Here is a 20,795-nt window from a genome sequence, read left to right on the forward strand (position 1 = left end):
ATCCCATGGTAATCCGTCTTTAGCAGCGGGCGCTGGCTCTCAGATATGATTCTAATTCCGTCTTTGGCCAATAAAATCTGCGTTAGTAACTTCACAACTAATGGAAGGTATAATCAAGGAGGTTATAACCTCCTTGGTATAATTCAGTTGTACATACCCAACACTGTCATCAGGTTTTCTTGCATTTAACTTCTTTCTTCTACACACATTTACAGATACGGCATACATGTATGTGTCGGCTTTGGAGTGCATTTATTACAGAGTTTCATGACATTCTGTTGTAATTTTGCTTAGATAGTCAATACCCGACTAATACGAAGCTATTATGAATCAGGGCGTTACAGCCGACCCTGGAGTGGAGTGACGGGGACTCAAAAAATTCTGTAACTTTTGAATCACGTTCATCGTCTCACTAAGTCACGTGTTCTACGGTAGTACCTGGTGACATCATAGAAGCAACCTACCTAGTGACATAATTCTTCAATCTAAGTGTTCTTATGTCTTACTGTCTTTATCACTTTCCGGGGAAAGATATAGCGAGTTTGATAAATAACGACATAATAGATCACAAACGTCGGATCCAGCCACATCGTCTCGTTGTGTCTTTATTGTTCTTTATAACAACCACATTTTAACATATTTTGAATTGGTTTGTATTGAATTTAAAGTTTATTCTGCCCTTTTAAAAGTAAATGGCCTGCATAGAATGATCTTATTTTGTAGGCACAGGAATATTTGTTATCGATAAGTCTATGAAAACTATGGAAACCCTTCAATTTATGACAGTGTTAAGAAACGCACATAGAGAGTCGTGCAAAAACATCCAAAGGGCTTAAAAGTCTGGGGCGACGCCCCGAGTCAAATTAAGGCAGCTATGGCCTCTTCCTCTTAAAAATCATTTGTCGTCGTTTTTAGATATCTGACAACTATTAGATATATGTTTCCAAAAGGTTATGATTTTAAGTTAAAGGGATTCACTGAAACGTTGTGTACGTCGCAATACGATACAGGTGTCACAGTTCGTCTCGTGGCATCTCATTAGTCTCATCCTCTATGTTAGTATGTTTCTCTTTCTTCTGTTTATCTTTCACTTCATCTTTTCCCTGTTTTTCAGCATCATTTCCCTCCTTCTCATTATGATCTTTCTGTACCTTTCCCTCTTTTTTCTGCTTCACTTCCTTCTTTTTCTGTTTCTCTTTCTTCTTTTTCTCTTTTACTTCATCTTTTCCCTGTTTCTCAGCTACATTTCCCTCTTTTTCATGATGACCTTTCTGTTCTTTCCCCTCTTTTTTCTGCTTCACTTCCTTCTTTTTCTGCTTATCGTCATCCCTTTCCTGTTGAGCAATACGGGTACGATAAGCGAGGATCTCTCGTTCGTCCTCCTCATACTCATCTGATGGAGCCCGTGGATGCTCCAGTTGTTTGGCGCTGTCTCCTACTGCATCGAGGCGGCGGAGGAAGTCTAGCGCAGGCGACACCGGTTTCCACTTCTCTTCCAGCAGTTTGCCTGAAGAAATACATGTGAGTTAGAAAGTAATGAACTAGCCTTTGTATCGCACAAAAGCTATACAAAGTGCAGTTTATGCCAAATCAAGTTTTCGTAATCTTCATTTATACCATTTCTTAGACGCTGTTATATTTTGATGAAAAGGGATGAAATATTACTAGTTTATTTCACAGACTAGGTAGGAAACCCTACCTAATTCTAATCCTGAATTCCATCCTAATATACTAACTCAACCCGCCTTACCTTTACCTAACTTATTAACCCTAAACCTATCAACTCAAAACGCATGATTTTATCAACCCTTAACCCTACCTTAACCATATCCATACGCATAAGCCCTAAACAAAAATGTAACTCTACCCTTGACCATAGCCATAGACATAGCCCGAGTCATCTAATTGGCTAATGGCCAAGTTGTCCTAATTCCTACCGGACATTGGACATGGATATTGCATTAACAAACGGAAATATCGGTTTTTATACTGTACAGGGCAATCAGGGAGCGATTGTCAAGTTATAGCAATTAGCTACGTTTTTAACAGCTAGTAAGGCAAGACATTACCAAATTAGATACAGGAAATGAAATGCATGTGCATGTTGATTGGTAATTTTGGTGGGCGTCACTTCAGGGGAAGGAAACTTCGTGTAAATTGACTTTCCCACGGCTCTGTCAGTTACGCCACTCTAACGGCACCGGGTCTGAATAAGATTGCATTTATATTTGTACCAAATGTGCTGAAGCTAGTCAATATTTGTCAATTAACATAACAATTACAAAAGAAATCAACCTATGCTAGCTGACTCGAAGGTCGCTTTAAACTAAGAAATGGTCAAGATTAGCACGAAGAAATGCAGGAGAAATTTGCAACACTCACTAGTCTTCACAGCATTGCCGCCTTTACACTCTTCAACCCAAGCCTTTATTTCTTCCATGCCAAAGTTACCGCTGTGAGGGTAGAGACAGATGTTTCCCTGAGAGAAATAAAAAAAACATGAATATCATATATCATACGACATTGAATTATTAAACAAACACAGACAAAGATTTACATGGACGTCTCAAAAAGGGGGATGTCGACGTTGGGTCTTGTCGGATTTTACACGTCACATTAAACCTACAGGAAAATATTCTTCTCCAGACTCCGGATTTTGAAAAAAAAAACTTTGGTGTTCTTATGATAACCCGAGGTTTTTGAAACTTAACTTGGTCGGGGTGGACCTGACAGAAAAAAAGTAATATTTTAACGAAAACTGTCCCACCTCTATCAAGAGGAAGAAATCGCTTTGCTTTATCAGAAATGAAACTAAACATTGCATATGAATCCATTTGTGACGTTACTAAACGCGTCGACATGTATTGTTACACTCATAGAACAATCTATGGGCTCTAAATATTACACTCTCACCGTTGCATGGTCCACCATGACTAAAACAGGTATATCCGTAGAAGCTGCGTACAAATCCAGAAGTTCCACTGCAAACCTGTCCGGGTCATTTCTGCGAAGAGATTATCAAACATCTACAAGGTAACTCCCTTCAGCTCCTAACGTTGTGATAGTTATATGTTTTGCATTTACTGCGTTTTTAAGTGACCTACAAAGCAAAGCAGATCGATCTAAATGCTCATAAGTATGCTGAAGAAAATCTAGTAAGATAGTGAAATCCACCTATCGCCAGGCGTCTTCTTGTTGGAATGTTTCCAACAAAATACGCCTGCAGTTCTAAGAAAAGCGGCCATGTGTAAATACCAAAGCAGCACTAATTATTGGAAATTGAAAAGTTGGGCTTAGGATCTTACACGCACTACTTACAAGTCCATCCACGAAAAAACTGCGTTGATTTGCTCCAAAGCTGCAATTTTCCCCACCGCCCTCAGATCACTGGCAGAGCCGCCGAATAAAATCACAAACGGCTTACTCATCCGGGACAGGGCAGGGAAGTTCCGCACCGTCAACTTCGGCTGGATCAGCAAATGGACAATATATGTGTCACGTCAACTTTCATGGTTCCGCTGGGTACTCCAAGATTGCCACAATAAATAGGGCTATTAAAGTCTTCTAAAGAATACATGTATGCCTGTGCATAGCCCGGGATTGTGTTTTTTATACTTAATCTATTAGATATCCTTTTTTAAATTTTCTGCTGTTTCTAAATGTCTCAAAGTACCTGGTGTAGAGAGATGACGTTTTATAACAGGTTTATACGTTTGCTTTGTAGAATCCTACCGGATGTTAATACAAATTTTAGGAATATAGGGTTGCCTTGGGGTTCACTTACGAAAACCGGAAGACTGGCGACTTGAATGAAGTTGATAAGAATTTCCGCGTCCATAGCGTCTTCTTGAAAAACCTTGTGTTGTTGATGCTCGTCGTTTCTCTTCACAACCACAACACACGGAACCGCGGCGTCAAACTGGGAGCATCTGTAAGGATGGCTTGTATCTATATTATGTTTTTATGTGAGGTGCAAAACAGTATCCACTTGTCTGGTGCTTCACAATGTGCTATGATGTTATCTCCGTGAGACGGAGGTATTACGTTTGGCTGTATGTGACGGAGATACTAGACGACACCTAGGTGGATTGTTTTGATATGCTGGATAGGTCTTTATAAGATCTTGAACTGCTTGTATTATAAGTACTGCAGCTTCTGGACATGCTATCGTCATGATTTTGAGTGGAAGATACCTCTAGGGAGGGAGAGTGGGTATGAAATGTTTGGTCCCCTTGCATTTTTATGGACTGAAGACGCCAAATCAGGGGCAAATAACTCATGAGGGGTTTGACCTGTTTGGTAGAAAGTGGAGTTTTACTTGGAGTTTTACTGGGTCTGTGTTGTCTAAAAGGCCTCTCGCCAACAGCCGCATTGAGCAACATGAATATTGTTGTTGTTAAGTGATGTTCATTTAATGAGTTAATAAGCAGTAAATCTGAATTAGAAAATAGTTATTTTTTTCTATCAAAGAAGTTATCTCTAATCATTCACCTCAACAAATCAGTCTGTATTTTTTGTTTAGTAATAAACTAACGAATGTGTTCATTAAGTACAATTTACTCTAATGATAGCTGAAAGGCAGACGTTCACTCTAGAAAAAGAACGTTTGCTCGATGTCACCCAGATAAATAGTGTAACATCGAAATATCTTTTATCTAATTCGATTAAACATCAAAGACTTACACTTTAGCAGCCACATTTTCATCCGTCACAGCGCCAAGGGCAAAGTATCCATGAAGGTAACGAGCAGCCTGTTCGAATATCCGGAATTCTGCAAGGAAGGTCATCAGCAGGTGGTTAATTCCTGGATTCTGAATGATCTATATACAGTTTAATGTGCCTTACATGCATGACTGGTGTACTGGACACTGCTGGTATAGCTGTACGGTCAGAAAATAATACTAGTACTGTATTTGCACTACCTTTTCTACTCATTAGGAGGGATGATTTGCCTCTACCTCTTTATTAAACAGGGTTTCCTTCGGAGTTGTATATTTCCTCAAAGTAATAAAGCAGAAAGTTTGAAGGGCAGCTTCAAGCTAAGTGCCTTGCCTATCTGTCCTTGATGAAGTGACCGTAGCGAAAGACCCGTCAAACCAATTTCCTCACGTCGATAACAAGCGCAGGAAGAAATCAGTAAGCGAGTAATATAATCCATGGTACAGCGGAAAAGAGGCCTACGATAGATCTATATGGTCCAATTATGCACGGCAGGGAAAGGGTTTGCGACAGATGTAATTTCGATATGGAGTGTTACTTTGACAGGTTGAATGGATGTTCTTGAAGAAGTGTTCCTGAACGGTAATGAACTTGGTGTTGCCGATGATGAAGTCTGATCCCTCCGTTCAAGGTTATCGAATGACTGTGGGAATCATTTACTGCGAAGCTCTTTCCGTCAGTGTCAATTTACTCGTACAACACTTCTCAGCTTACCAGAAGTAAGTTTTAGGGGCTATGAATGGAGGTGACCTGGCAACAGTTTGGGTTCTCTCTTTTGATCATGAATAGGAGTTTGCATTAGAAGTTAATTATGCCTGAAGTAACAAGATTGTGGCGCTGATTGATATGATCATGTGGTAATCTTCATAGAGTGGTATATATTGGAGACCGGGTTTTACCTTCCTGATCCCGGGATGTGAAGCCCCCCACTACTGAGGTATGAGGGGAATCTTTCAGCAGTTCGGGTGACGTTCCTGTGTGGAAACCTGCCGCGTCATCTGCAGACTTTATCTCTATCGGCGCTTCTATTTGGAGTCTGCAAATATCACATCACACAATATCAATCAAAACATGTAAGAAATAGTGATACTTTTATGCTTTAAAAAGTTGGCTGTGATTACTGGAAAACTTGTAATGAAGTTCTGCAAATCTATACATCGCATAGACGACACTGGCACTGCTTTGTGTGATTCACTGGTATACTTTGCTTTAGCACATAGGGCTTCGTACCATGTTTTAAAAGTCTCGAGTATGAGCAATAGTACTATCACCCATCCCTCTGATACAAAGCGTCCAATTGAAAGGATGTGATCTTTATTCTAGATCTTCTACTGGAAGGTCACACATTTTGGTGATTTCCTTCGGTGTTAGTTTGTCTCTGCTTTTTAATGAATAGCCATACTCACAACTTCACGAAATGGACGAACTCAGCAGTGTCTAGCATCCTCCTGTAATCCTTCAGAAAGGCCCCTCCAGCGAAGACCCTGACTGTCGGGTACGACGCGATGTCGTTCAGTCTGCAGACGTCAGTCCAGTCGTCACACAGGACTTGTGCCAAGGTTACATTACAGTGGACATCGTCTAGCATACATTGAAAGATAAAACAGAATAAGTGTTAGTTTGATGAAATATTTCGCTGAAGATTGTTTTTGTGAAATATTCACAAAGATAAAGCAGGATGAGGACTGCTTTCGTGAAATATTTCACTCAATGGTAGTTCCTTGCTTCTGCTACCATGCTATATATAGCCCTGGACAGTTTATTTTCAGGCGATCATTTCGAATGTACACATCTGTAGATGGCAATAGTGTCACGGGCCATATTCAGTCAAACTTTGTAGGTCTTAGCACAGTGTCAAAATAGTAGCATAAACAAAGTATTTAAACAAAACCGTGCATGGTGACAAACCTACCGGACCTGTAATATATCACGCTGAACAATGTTTTATTGTTCTGTTAGCGCTACACTCAGAGCACCTTCCAGTACAGTGCTGTGTATACTCAGAGTGAATAAAAATACCACGAAGGATAATGGTTTCCTTTGCTCTATTGCCATAGCTGTAAAAGCATTTTGTCGCTATTTGCAGATATTTTATGAACAGATGGGTACTCTGACTGCAGGGTATGGGCCGATGGCACGGGTTTGCACCGTTTTCCACTGACGAAGACACGTGTAGTTGCTAGTGGTCGTAACAAATGTGCTTTTAAAGGCTTTTGAACTTGTGCACAGAATTCGGAATTTTTCATGATGCAACTTTGCTGACTCTTTCTAAAAATTACATGTCCTTACTTTAGAAATCAGGCGGTGGGGAGTGGAAATGTAGTGACAAGAAAATGGTCCAAGCGAACACGAACAGGCCAACCTCAGAGGTCACATTGCGTGAGCAAAAAAGTCACTCTGTCAAAAACATATCACAACATAATCCCTACAGGCGGTAAACAGCACCTAATGGTGCCTGATCACTCTATCATGGGTTTATTGCACCTTGAAAACATGCCATTAAAGGGCCGTTACGTGCTTGCAGCTCGGAAAGGCGAGCTTCTAGATTTGTCTGATAGGTATGATGGGCGCCATTGTCTCAGGTCAACCTTCCATGTGCGTGGACATTATGGCGTTAGGGGTTTTGTGGATTGCGTGAATGCTTGCCTGTGCCACTTAATATAAGACATATACAGCCCTCAATATACGGCATTTTCATTTCACTTCATATGGGCTGGGGTGACAAGAACTGACTGGAGCTCGAAGGTGAGAAATGATGTTGACGAAAGATGATGATAATGAAGAGCAGTCCCCTTCCAGTTTGTTTTATGTTTATGTTTATGTTTATCTTTGTGTACACCACATACCTGCCAGTATCACGGACGCCTCCGAGTAGCTGTGCATGAACGCCTTGGATCGTACATCCCCTACAAATGGAACGTAAGTACTTTATTCGTCAAATGTGCTCAAGAACATATATGAACATATTAAGAAACTCAAGCACTGCCATTCACCTCCCTTCAAGTTTCCAAATAGTTTAATGAGGCGAAATTGATAAGCTAATATTATCTACAAAGTTTACTTTTTCTGTGGCCTAATGGGGGTTCTGTGATGCTGTGAAATCGATCGAGTAGACGTACATGTCAAATGGAACATGACCACCACAAAGCGTTCCTCTTCCACTAATGTTGCAAATGTTTTGTCCGTTAGGGTGGAGATGTGCTTCAATTCAATCGTGTTCACCTTATCCTGGTTTACAGCAATGGCCACAACGTCTCCTTGGCCATCCTTATCTGTGTAAATACGAATAAAAGCAATCACATGTAATTATCTTTTATGTGATTTCTTACAATTAAAATAAAATAACGTAACTGTAAGCGATGTAACACATAATTATGATTCCATTAATCTGTTTCCTAAGACACCAAAGTTTGCGTAGGAAAACGCACAAGAATTAAACAAAAACATTTACAACTTCATCTCAGTCCTTACAAACTGCACATAGAATTGTTGTACATGTACATGTATATGTGTTACTATTAACAGTAACTGACCAATGTTAACAGTAAACCAAGAGACACTCTACCTGTCCTTCGCAGCTTGCTTTGCTGTATTTTATGAACCTGTAAGGCTTCGTAGTACGTCACATACGTTTGTAGATACTCCAGCAGGTTCTCGGGTACAAACCCACTCATGAAATGCAGATCTCCCTAACATAATCAAATAAACAAGTCGTCGAGTGATTCTAAACTATGCAGATGTTGAGACATTGACTAAGGTCGTCACAGATTGATGAACAGTATCCTAGACAATAACATATTCAAGAGTTATTGACAAATTCATAAAATAGCCATCTCGCTTATATAATAATATGTGCCCAATAACGATAATACAAAAAAGGCAACTGTAATTTGAGTGTATATACGCACATGTCCATTAGCTTGAATGGCAACCGCTGGCAGCTCAACTTCCCTCGTCAGGTTCACACCAAGTGATTGTAAACTCGACTTGGAGATCTTGTCGCTGAAGCATAAAACATCAATCACGAAAAATAAGAAGAAATGCATGTTATCATACCTGTAATATGGTATAATATCCATTATGCCAATTATGATACTCGCAAGATGCTAAGTTGACATTGACTGTCATACATGGAGATGAGTGACAAAGAGAAAGAAAGACAAAGAAAATGGAATGAAGATTGACAGAAGGAGCTGGATGAATAAATGATAAATGATAGCGAATAGAAAAACAAAATAGAAAAACAAAAAAGACATGTTGAATATAACAAATGGTGTACAAATATGGTTTATTTTTTATGCTGTTCAAGATTGAAGAAAAAATAATTGAAATGAAATACTGACAGGTTTGTAAGCATCACACCAGAAGTACCCCGAAAAGCCTTCCCTAAACTTGCAGCCACTTCGGCTGCGTCAGACTTCTTTCCCGTGTTTGTGAAGACGTATATAACATGTAGACCCAGCGTCCTGCAGGTGGTCAGTTGTTCGTCTGAAAATGTAATCTGGACACAAACAAAGAAAATAAACGTTATTTAGATTACATTCATTTTATTGTTACTGGTGAATAACAGCTAACCTGGTGATAATGTTAGTCATATCACTTTCGCTACATTTGAAGTAACGGTAATAATACACATAAGAGAACAAAAGGCTGGGATTAACTGCAAGAATCGCTTTTGTATTTAGGTTACAAATTAAAGCACTCAGACACAGACGTACACACAAACACTCATGCACACTGTCGAATCGTAAGACAAAGATAAAGATAAGCAATGGACGATACTCCACTCATTTGGAGTAAATTAGTCATCCGCCAGTCCTGACAACGTTCTTTGGATACATTTAACTCAAGTAAAGGACTGGTGCGACATACGTACAACGAATGAACTTTAACTATTCATTAAGTACACAGGAGACGTACCACGGTGGGCAGTTTGATTGCCCTCATAAAGTTTGAGAGTCCATAGGACCGCAGGAGACCGCGATAGGCAGTGTTACGACACGTTTCGCTGCCTTCTTTTTCCTCCGCGCAGTGCAGATACCAGGCTGTCGGCATACTCGCTGGTTTGCCACCGCTTAGGAGACAAATACACAAGAAAATGAAATCCTGACAAGTAGAAAACATTTCTCTGGAACAGTTGTAACAGCGAAAGAATTCCATTATTGTAAGATACTACTCGGCCTAAAAACATTTTACATTTGTTCAACTTGTCAATCAGTCACACGTCTGAAAAATAAACCAGTGCTTTCTAAGTAATTAGGATTAACTTAAATATAACGTTGATATAAAGTTAGGATAACATGATGTGTAATTGGAAGAACGTAGCCAACAAGAACTGTATGATGGCAAACGTTTTCCAATTTTTCAATCTACGTAAAACCAAGGACGTCTGATGTAACGTCCTTGGTAAAACTATACGATAAATAGAAAAAGCATGGGGCATGCTGGGCAGAGACAAGAACAAAGATATCGTCCCTACCTGAGAACACGCGAGAGTTTTACTTTCGTTGTTACGATGAACAAGTATTGTTTCTGGTGATCCATTGCAAACTCCAGGAATATTCTGTGCTCTGAAATGAATCCAAATTGTTGAAAATCAATTTGTCATGATTTCTTTCACTATTTCTTGACTTTGCATTAATCATCAGTGTCATCGATGTCGTTTAAAACGTAAAGCCTTCACGTTTTATGTTAAAACTTCATATTCATAAATGTCTTGAACTTGTATTAGACAAGAAGGACACTTGGGGATAAGGGAACCAACCTTGAATCAGTCATATGCCGTATTTACATTGTTGGACTGATAAAGAAAAATCATAATGACAGGAAATGGGAAATCATTTCTTGGTTTTATGGCAGTTGCACTTGTATCAGTTGAATTATGAGCGTCTACCAGGCTCCACAGATCGCTGATGAAATAGTAGAAATTGGTCAAACAGATTATATAGACAGATAACGTGCCAGAGAAGAGGATAGGTACATTTTGGTACAGTTCATGACAGAGGGATTACCAGCTCACTCCCTTTCGATGACGTATGTTTACTTTGAATTCAATTTCTACTGTTTCCCACCGACCTGTAGACCCTTTAAAGAGGGTAACTTTTCTCAATTGCTCTCAACGATTCTACGGTGCCCATCCAACCCTTTTTTGCTGCTTTACACCGGAATGCAACGCCGCTATGCGAATCCTGGCCAAATGACACGATGGTAAGTCCATTTTCCCTTTGCACATATGCTGATAATTTTCTGTTGTTACATCACATGACTAAAACTAAGCGTTTCATAGGACATATAGAGCATGGTCTTGTTAAATTGTTTGTTTGTTTTTTCTAAATTCAATTTTTGATACCGAATGGCTTGCCGTCCATCTGGTAACTGACAATGATGTCCTTGTGCCCAGCACTGCGCCTCTGTAGGTCCACAAGTTTCTTCTCCGTTTTAATCCTCTTCAGGGATTTGCCTAATTGTACCCTGAAGATGATGACGAGGTGTAACATTATATATATGGCCTATCAGCGCCCATGTCTCACAATGATTATGCCGTAACAACTTTATTAACGCATATACAAATAACAGAAAACATGCGAAATGTAAAACAACCATGAAAATAAAACGTACGAAGGCCCACAACGAAAACCAATCCATTCCCTGCGCGCAAGGGCATTATGAAACCTAAAAAGATCGAAATTGCGAGTTTGCACAGGGGACAAAGTAGTTTACAAACTATTTGGCGACGAAAGTTTATCTTCGTAAAAGTGATTGCTCCTTTGAAAGACATCTTATGATCATAACGTACTGAAAAATCCTGTAAACCAGAGCGTCTGCTTCGGTGATCTCGATGATCGGTACCGCATCTTTCACCATACCCTGGCTGCGAACAAAACAAAGCAGATTATCACAAATGAGTTTAAGCGCGTTGAGTTCATGTTTTACGGATCGGTATTCTCGCAATAAAAAAAGTTGTTGACTTTTTTTACATGGAATATGTAGCCTGAAAAAGAAAAGAATAGTTGGAAAGTGCGGTTGGTCGCATTTCAACACGTTACATTTATTGTCCCTGTAATGTTTCGTGGGACAGTTTAACAATACAAATTAATAAATAAATGAATTATCAAATTTATTTTTTTCAAATATATAGCAAAAGGTAAAATGCAATTTTCTTGGGTTTTGTTCTGTGCTGGAACCATACGATGGGAGGTTCCATCAACTTGAGTTCTTACGATGTGGGGCTTGGATTGGCACCCCCTGGTCAGTTTATAATGGTAATTTCAAATCTATCTAATGTGAACTCTAATGATTCCCTAGGATACCAAAGAACTAGCTATATATATAGAATCGCTTATATTGTGGACGAGTTTTCGACAATACAGCACTAAGCTTTGTGGCTTAATGAGCAGTGGATCATACGTTTTATGGCGCCCCCTGTCTGTGCAAAGGGACTGTTGTAAGGCCCTACATGTATATGGATTCACCTTCTATTACACTACACGAAAATTGTGATTTATCCATGACGATATGCACCACGTAAATCTGGTAATGTCTACTTTGGGCGATACATGGCGCCAGGATAGATTCACTGATATGTCAGTATAGGTTACTCCCACCTTTTTGTGGAGTGTCTAAATCTAGGTGTTATTACGGGGTTATGTCCCAGCTACGTTAGAAAGATACGTCTGGGATTGCTAGCATAAGTCTGATAATCATTGTGTCGAGTATCAGATGCCAAAGGGAACCATTAACAGGTGTTTATTGCTATTGATGAATCCAGCTTTTCATTCAGTATTAAATAACTGCAGCGTATAATCCACTCCTCATCGAGTCATGCGCACTTGTAGCATAACGTAACATTACAGAAGCTGTGGACTTATTTCTATCATAGACGGGCGCTGAAAATTTGAGCTAAGTTCTAAAGCTGAGTTCTCGTGAGTCCAATCTCGAATCAACTTTGCTTCAGAATGATTTCTACCAAAGTTTACGAACTATCAAACTCAACTAACAAACACGCTGCACTATGTGATGGCCGCATGCAATCCATACGTTATCAATTTCAGCTCTAACTGGCGTTTTACAACGTGAATAAATATGATAAAATATAGATATGATGTGTTTTCCCTACCTCACAATGTAAACATAATGATGCGATTTGTCGACGCTACAGTAAGGAATAGCCGGATCTTTAGTACAATTCACCTGGGGGTACAAACATACTGTCAACAATATTACAATAAAAAAACACACAGACACCAACCCTCTGACGGTACGTGACTGTTACAGTACGCTGGAAGGCAAAGCTCGGTGGTGCAAAAAAAGGTATACTGGAAAATACAAATACTATATTGTTCGGTCAACGGTATCCATCCAGTGGAAATGTTCGTCCAACTGCATGACGTCACAGAAAGGAACGTACCTTTGCAAACTGAGCGGTCTGTTTTAACTTCTTTTCCCTCTTGGCTGCGTCGAAATGTCTGAGGGCAGTCCCCAGATGGCTCAAGTCTGGAAGAACATGGGGTTAACAACCTGTACTTCTTAGCTCTCAAGCGCCAGAAAAAAGTCAATATGGGTGCCGGATATGGAATGCATAATTATTCTAATTATTCTATAACATAGTGTAGTACAGTATAGTAAAGTTTAGCATATAATAGTATAGTATAGTATAGTATAGTATAGTATAGTATAGTATAGTATAGTATAGTATAGTATAGTACAGTACAGTATAGTACAGTATAGTACAGTATAGTACAGTATAGTACAGTATAGTATAGTATAGTATAGTATAGTATAGTATAGTATACTAGTATAGTATAGTATACTAGTATAGTGTAGTGTAGTGTAGTGTAGTGTAGTGTAGTGTAGTGTAGTGTAGTGTAGTGTAGTAGAGTAGAGTATAGGAAAGTAGAGTAGAGTATAGGAGAGTAGAGTATGGGAGAGTAGTGTATAGGAGAGTAGAGTAAAGAATATCAGTGTACAGAATAGTATAGAAGGTAACAAGTTGGTATCCATCGAGGTATATCTATTAGATCATCGTTGTTGCATGGTATATGATATAAGTACTACTGTTATATTATGACATGATATCTAGTGATCAGCTTGTATGACTCGATGCACAGTGTCCTTGATTTGACACAGACAATAACAAACAATACTGTTTTGATGACAACCCAATGAGAGAGACCATTATAAATTTTGCATTATCATTACAATTGTACTCGTTGTACATTGAATTGTGCATGAAATGTTGATTATAAGTGTGCGCAGATAACTAGACAGGTTGAATTGTATCTTCATTTAAGTAGGAATATCTTTTTAAACCCTTGCAATTTTGTTTCTTTGTTAATCTAATGTTTATGCATTAGGAAAAGATCCGGGACAAACAATGCCGACGTGGCGCGTGTTCTGGTTAGTGTTGCCGAAAGTTAATTATGGGTCTTTAACTTTAATTAAAAGTCACGCTGTATTTGTATAAATCAAAAGATTGAAGCCGCTTCTAGCGGCTAATACACCTGCATTATTTGAATACCGTTTCATTTATTACGGCAGCGACATGACTGGCAACGGTGTAACTACACTGTTATGGTTTAGGTCAACATGACTCTATATTCATAAACACGAATAAAAAGTTTTTAATAACCCTCTAGGCCCTGTGGGACAGTAAATCATAACACCCAGATTGACATAATAACACATAATTACATACCTCTCTTAAAGAAGTAGACGACGCTGATTTTTCGAGAAGACCCCACGAAAGACGCGAAAGCGTGGGTTGGGATTGAGTTGCTCATTCTTAGTTCCACAGAGTCCAGTGCGTCCAGCGGGTCCAGACTCAAGCGTTCTGACCGTGTCGGGGAGAACTGCGCGGAGAACAGAAAGGCCAAGAGAGCTGTGGTCACCGCCAAACCGGCCATGATTCACAGCAGATCACTCTGTGCGTCCGCTTACTTCCGCGTCTGCGCAAACACGATGCGCTGTTGTCGTTCCGGTAGGACGACATTTGCGTTTCCTCTCACTGACAGATTGCTGACAGGTCAAGCTACACCGTATACACTTTAGAAAAGCCGGCGACACACACCGCCATGAGCTTTGATTGTCTTTGTTGATAGGCAGATATAGAAAAAAAAAGCTCAGCTCAACTTTAAAAGGATCAGAGGACTGATCGAAGGCTTGTTGGCAAGCGCTTTATTTTGTGTAGGCATATAAAGTATAAAATTGTGTCATAATGTTGATTACTGTCACATAAACTATTTTTTCGCCTTAAAATCTACAATGTCAATTTGAACCTTGTATCGGTGACCGCCATGGGACACACCAATGATATACAAAAATCAATACAACAACAACAACAAAAATAACAACAAACAAGTGATTATTATGACTGATCTATCCGAAGAAGACCAGACGCATGTATGTTTACTAAGATGAGTTCTTCAAACATTTTACTTTATTATTGAATTACATCTAACGTTGCTGTTCTAAATAAAAATCGTGCATCATTTAATATCTGGATGTGGTACGACTTCTTCGCCGTACTTTTGGAGCAAAAAAATGCATCAAAGGGCAAGACCAGCACGTAATGCTGAATGATGATAAAAGCAGGTGAGGACCTTGTGACTTTTTCTTTCAACGAGAACCTTTAATGAATACTTGCTTCAAATTCAAACTTAATTCTAACTAGAGTTCGGGGACCTCATACCTCCATGAAATATTTATTGCTTTTTTGTGGATGGTATGTATGTTTATAGTCGGTTGTATTTGAGAGTAATGGTTATAAATGTTATGGGAAAGTAGTGTTGTATTTATTTAATGACACAGAGGATGTCCATCTGATTAGTAATTATTAAAATGTGACACTTAATTGTGTAATGTGCGTTTAAGAGGTCGACGGCATATGGTAGCGTGGTGTTCCTTAAGCTTGATGTTTGGCATTTAAACTGTCTAAGGTTGTCAGCATTATTGAGGTTCGACTATGTGCCTCAGAGCGGTGTGGTGGGAGGAAGTTGGGAAACTCAGAAAGAAGAAGGGATGTGGCCAACTTTAGTCAGATGGTGATTTTATTTTCCACCAATATGTCATAACATCAGCTGTTTACACGGTACAAAAATGAGATGAACACTTCCCTCTGATAGCCCTACATCAACTGTAAGATGAATACTTGGCGCCAACCCCGTCTGCTAAAAAACAAGTACCATTGGCTACGAAAGAGACAACTAACAACTGTCCCTTATCGTAACAAAATCAGAACATCTGTATCGCCCTTAAAACTTTTGACACCCAACCCATCTAAGATGAGAGGACCTAATGGCATTTTAATCACCATGTCACTCAAATCAGCAGTACAGTATGTGAGACATCCATACCTGTTAAGCATTACCGTTAAATGTACCTCAACTTCTTACAATTATACTTACGCTTCACATCTCCATGATATTCTAAGCCGACATAAATAAAACTAATTATCATATTAAAAAAACTCGGGGTTCCCCAAACAGCTGTCATACAAATCACCTCACTATCTGCTTGGAGCTAAGCCCATTATCAAACACTTAAAGCACGATGCCTGTTCCAATATATCGCAGATATAGGGGGGATTTCTGATATTATTACATCGATTATAACGACAGATACGGCGCCAACACAACAAGTATGAAACCAATCCATTCAGCCGTTCTTGAGTAATCTTGTACACAGACAGAGACACATAACAGAAAATATAACCTCCATGACATTTCATGGAGGTAACTACTGTGCCAACTGTTACAAATATTTCAAACAGTCCTAAGCAGACATAAATAAAACTACTGGGGGTTCCCCAAACAGCTGTCACCTCACTATCTGCTTGCAGCTAAGCCCATTAACAAACACATACAGCACGATGCCTGTACCAATATATCTCAAATATAGGGGTGATTTCTGATATTACTACATCGATTATAACGACAGATACGGCTCCCAAGATCTCATCGATTCGAGCTTTCATCACACCCCACCAACACAACAAGTATGAAACCAATCCATCCAGCCGTTCTTGAGTAATCATCTACACAGACAGAGACACATAACAGAAACTAGAAAGGCCGGTATTTGCTTAGGAGCAAATTCAGCTATTTTCACTCCGCTCTCCCCCTTTATGCAAACATGGACTGTTCCAAAATTGAATTTGAAAAAATTCCCATGTGAGAATGACCTGGAACTACGTTGCTACTGTCTATACTATTTTTATTATGTATACGGTAATCAAACTTTTATTTCTTGATAACAACACGCACACAACATGCTAGTGTTTCACACATTAACAAAGAAGGCACCGTTTTACTTCAAGAAAAAAAGGTTTTATTTCACAAACGGAAATTGTGTTGTATTTTTTCTACCGATGCGTTAACACGTTATGCAACCCTAAACGTTAGTATTACGTACCCACAGTAGACAAAAGCGTGGTTATGATTAAAGTTTTCCTGCTTATTTACACAAGGCAAAGGTAATTACTGCACTTATTCAAGGTTGTCACAAGCATAACTAATCTTCATACAAGCAGATCTCTCCAAACAAACTTCACTACACTTTTAACTCTTTACCAAGATATGCTTATTAGCCGTTTTTAGCAAAGTGCATTTTTTAAAAATCCAATTGGATATCATGGCTGCACTGCAATGACATTATCAGTACAAATACATATAAAGTTATGCACATTGTATTCAGACAAAAAGGATCACATTCCGTTTTTATACCTAGAGTTAATCAGCTAATACATTATATTGATGAACAAAGATTGTTAGCCACTGTATGTTTGCACGAAGTCTGTTTCATATATCTAAATGTTTTGTATGCTTTTTGTCTAAAAAGGACTCAGCAATTGCAGTAATTATACGTCTGTTATAACCTTAAAGTTCTATTTATTTTTCACATAAACTAACAGATCTCGAGAACCTTATTATGCGCGGCACTGCGCACGTGATCCACTAAGTAGTACGAAGTCTTTGCTGATTGGCTACCGAGACAATTCAATTAGCAGACCGCGAACCCGCCGCACCTGTCAGCTGCGTGTTCAAGGACCCTTTTGTCGGCTTTGTTTACCACAAATGGTGAAACGTAGGAGCGCGTTGAGCGCCGCTGAGAATACTGTAGTTATATTTCAGCCATACCATAGGTATGGTGAAATATATTGTATTCGTAATGTTTCTTTCTTTCTTCTTTCTTTCTTTCTCCTGTCAAATCTTCAAATCGAATCAACTCCGTCGTTCCTGGACCGAATGACTTGAAATTTGGCACAAGGGTAGAGTGGGCCAATACCCTTAGGTGTTTTTTTCATTTTATTCATATCTGCTTCTAAAATGATTTTATTGAGGTTTTATTGCAATTTTTGGACCACAACTTTATATTTAGGCCCCCTGTACCATGGTATTACATCCAAATGACCTGAAATTTAGCACAGAGGTGCCCTAGGTACTTATTCAAAGGATCCATGCATAATATTTGGTATAAATCACTTCAAAATGGCTCATTATGGAGGTTTTTGTGGGAGAATTTTGGATTTGTGAGGTGGAAGTGCCGAGGTCAACGACCTCTAGGTCATTCTGGAAGCCACAGGTGTTTCTGGTAGATCCAATCATCTACATACCTACCTAGTCCATGTTCCTCCAGGTGGTTGGGGGGACAAGGTAAATCTAATTAATTATTAGCCAATGAGCAAGGTTATTTTGCTGGAAGAGTCCATTGTTGGTCAGGGGGGTGTTTTTTAAAATTTACTTTAAGACTTTGGTGATAATGCCAATGCTTTTTTTAGCGGAAGTGTTTTTGCACTGATCCACTTGACATAAGGCTACTGCTGGGACAGTCCATTTTTGCACATAGGGGGGATTTTAAAAAAAATTCATTTTTGGACATGGGTGATGATTCCGAATTCCATTTGTTGAATGGAACTTGACCCCACCTGAAGACTGTACCTGAGGATTCGGCAGCCAATCAGCAAGCCTGATGTAATATGGATGAGTCCATTCATGCACAGGGGACTATTAAAAAAATTCAGTTTTGGACTGGGTTGCTTATTATAGAAAAGGCCATGTATTTCTGGACTTTGGTGATTATGTCAAAGTCCTATTTTAGCCGATGTATTTTTGGATCGCTCTACTTTGCACAGGGGTATAACAGGTAGAGTCCATTCTTGCAAAGGGGGGGGGGGATTTCTTTCAAATTCAGTTTTGGACGGCTGATGATTCAAAATTCCATTTCTTAGCGGAAGTGTTTTTGGACTGGTCTATCTTACCCTTCTACATTGGGTGCACTTGAGTCCATTCTTGCAGGGAAGGGGGTTGTACGATTCATTTTTGCTCATACGTGTAATTAGTAGCTTAGGATGCAGAAGAGTTCCATTTTTGCACATGGGTGATTTTGGAATAGTCCATTGTTGCTTGGGGAAGGAGATGGCTGAAATATGCTGTATTTGCTCTCAAGCAAATGTCGGCCTTTCTAGTTGCAAGTTAGGAATTTACGTGTTTGCAAGCAAAAGTCAGTGAGATTTCTGAAACAACAGCAGTTCCGTGATAAACGGAACCTTCTCAAAAATAATAATTCAACGCTAATACATATGTCATTTTATGTGATCATGTGTACATGTGGCAGCAAGGCGACCCGCGCGGCGGTTGATTAGTCACTACCAGACTTCCGCCTGGTTGAATAGAGGACTTTTGCCAAGTTCAAGGAATAAAAGCCAAGTATATAACCTTCTTGGTTGGAGTTAATTGGCCTATAAGTGTTGGCCGGCCTGGCAAATTGCAAGTCGCAAACTATAGTCCGCGGCCATGTGACGTTAACTTATCTGGCGTGTTTTCTGTCTTTTCTTGACCAATTTTCTTGACCAATTTCTTCTATTTTTTTGACGCGGAGCGGCTTTTAATTGTGGACAGTGTAACAGTGGGGCTCAAGCACCGCCAAATCGACCATGCCAAACAGCTCTGAGCTTTAGGCGTTGTGGTTTTCGCATTGGGATTGCGATATTGTTTCTCTCTGTTGTTGATGACTTGTTCTGTGGTGAATCCTGCACTTGAATGAATCCTCTGGTCGGCCGACTCTCCTAGCATACTATTGACTCTATTTGTCCACTTTCTACAATTAGACCACCGATCCGCGGAGCCTGGTAGAGGCTACACTTGACTGAGGGTGGCATCCTGTCTAAAATGTGCCTACGTATCTTGTGCTTGCGTCGAGATTTGTGACAATAAATTTGATTTGAATTGGTGACAATAGCACTGAGAACTAGAAAGGCCGACATTTGCTTAAGAGCAAATACAGCATATTTCAGCCATACCCCTTCCCACGCAACATTGGACTGTTCCAAATCACCCCTGCGCAAAAATGGAACATCCTCTTAACAGTACATTATCCCCCAAAGTGGACTGGTATTGTGAATTGATTCCAGGTAAAAACAGAGCTTGCTTCTATTTTTCAGAAAATGACAATAATCACACCTTCCATTCAGAAAATTTTCATCATGACTGAAAATTGTTGAATGACTTCATGTAATGTCATTAACAATTTTCAGTACGATAACTAGGTGTAAGTTTAAAAAAGTATAAGCTCCTTGTGATGTGGGTACATTTATTATTGCAGTGAACTTTTTTTATTCAAGTAGGGCATACGATTTAATAATTATCAAGCAGGTGCAGGTACTGTAGGAGCGTTTGTTTTCTTCAAGCTGTAAAACTGTTAAACTGTTTTACTTTGTATGCAATCAGCCATCGAGCCTATTCTTATTTTAGTTTAACAACTTCCTGCCAGACCCGGAAGATACGATTGAACCTTGTTCGAGGATTTATTTTCGTCTGTCTGGTCAGTCTGTTCATACCCTGGCGCTGAGAGTGTTTTATTGGGCTGAAACTCTGGCAGTTTAAAGTTACTTACAATTTAAATGTTCAAAGTTTATGTCAAACAACAACAGCACTAGGAAATGTGGCCACTATAGACAGGTGGTCACTATAGAGAAAATGCTGATCTATTGACTAGGAGCCATACGTTACACATGATTTCAGAACACTGATCATTAATCATATAAACATTGCACAGGTAAGCCAATTGTTAAGATGTACAAT

General features: G+C 39.4%; 1 protein-coding gene across 1 annotated transcript; it reads right to left on the reverse strand.

The window, feature by feature from the left end:
- Positions 1-260: 260 nt before the first annotated feature.
- LOC118410392 (thioredoxin domain-containing protein 16-like) lies at positions 261-14,651 on the reverse strand. Its single transcript, XM_035812084.1, has 20 exons — positions 14,414-14,651; positions 13,127-13,212; positions 12,836-12,909; positions 11,516-11,590; positions 11,069-11,190; positions 10,199-10,289; positions 9,640-9,793; positions 9,063-9,220; positions 8,628-8,721; positions 8,285-8,408; positions 7,839-7,991; positions 7,566-7,625; positions 6,126-6,300; positions 5,619-5,755; positions 4,684-4,771; positions 3,785-3,929; positions 3,319-3,467; positions 2,914-3,004; positions 2,383-2,479; positions 261-1,507 (listed from the first exon to the last, which is right to left on the reverse strand). Exons 1-20 carry the CDS (start codon positions 14,619-14,621, stop codon positions 1,014-1,016), a joined length of 2,775 nt encoding a protein of 924 aa, XP_035667977.1. The 5' UTR covers positions 14,622-14,651; the 3' UTR covers positions 261-1,013.
- Positions 14,652-20,795: the final 6,144 nt, after the last annotated feature.

This window comes from Branchiostoma floridae, chromosome 2 (assembly GCF_000003815.2).
Source record: "Branchiostoma floridae strain S238N-H82 chromosome 2, Bfl_VNyyK, whole genome shotgun sequence".
In the NCBI taxonomy this organism is placed as follows: Eukaryota; Metazoa; Chordata; class Leptocardii; order Amphioxiformes; family Branchiostomatidae; genus Branchiostoma; species Branchiostoma floridae.

Coding starts and splice junctions, on each gene's coding strand:
- LOC118410392 (XM_035812084.1), bottom strand. CDS start 14,621: ATGGCCGGTTTGGCGGTGACCACAGCTCTCTTGGCCTTTCTGTTCTCC. Junction 12,910..13,126: donor AGACCGCTCAGTTTGCAAAG/GTACGTTCCTTT, acceptor TTGTACCCCCAG/GTGAATTGTACTAAAGATCC. Junction 11,591..12,835: donor CATTATGTTTACATTGTGAG/GTAGGGAAAACA, acceptor TTTTGTTCGCAG/CCAGGGTATGGTGAAAGATG.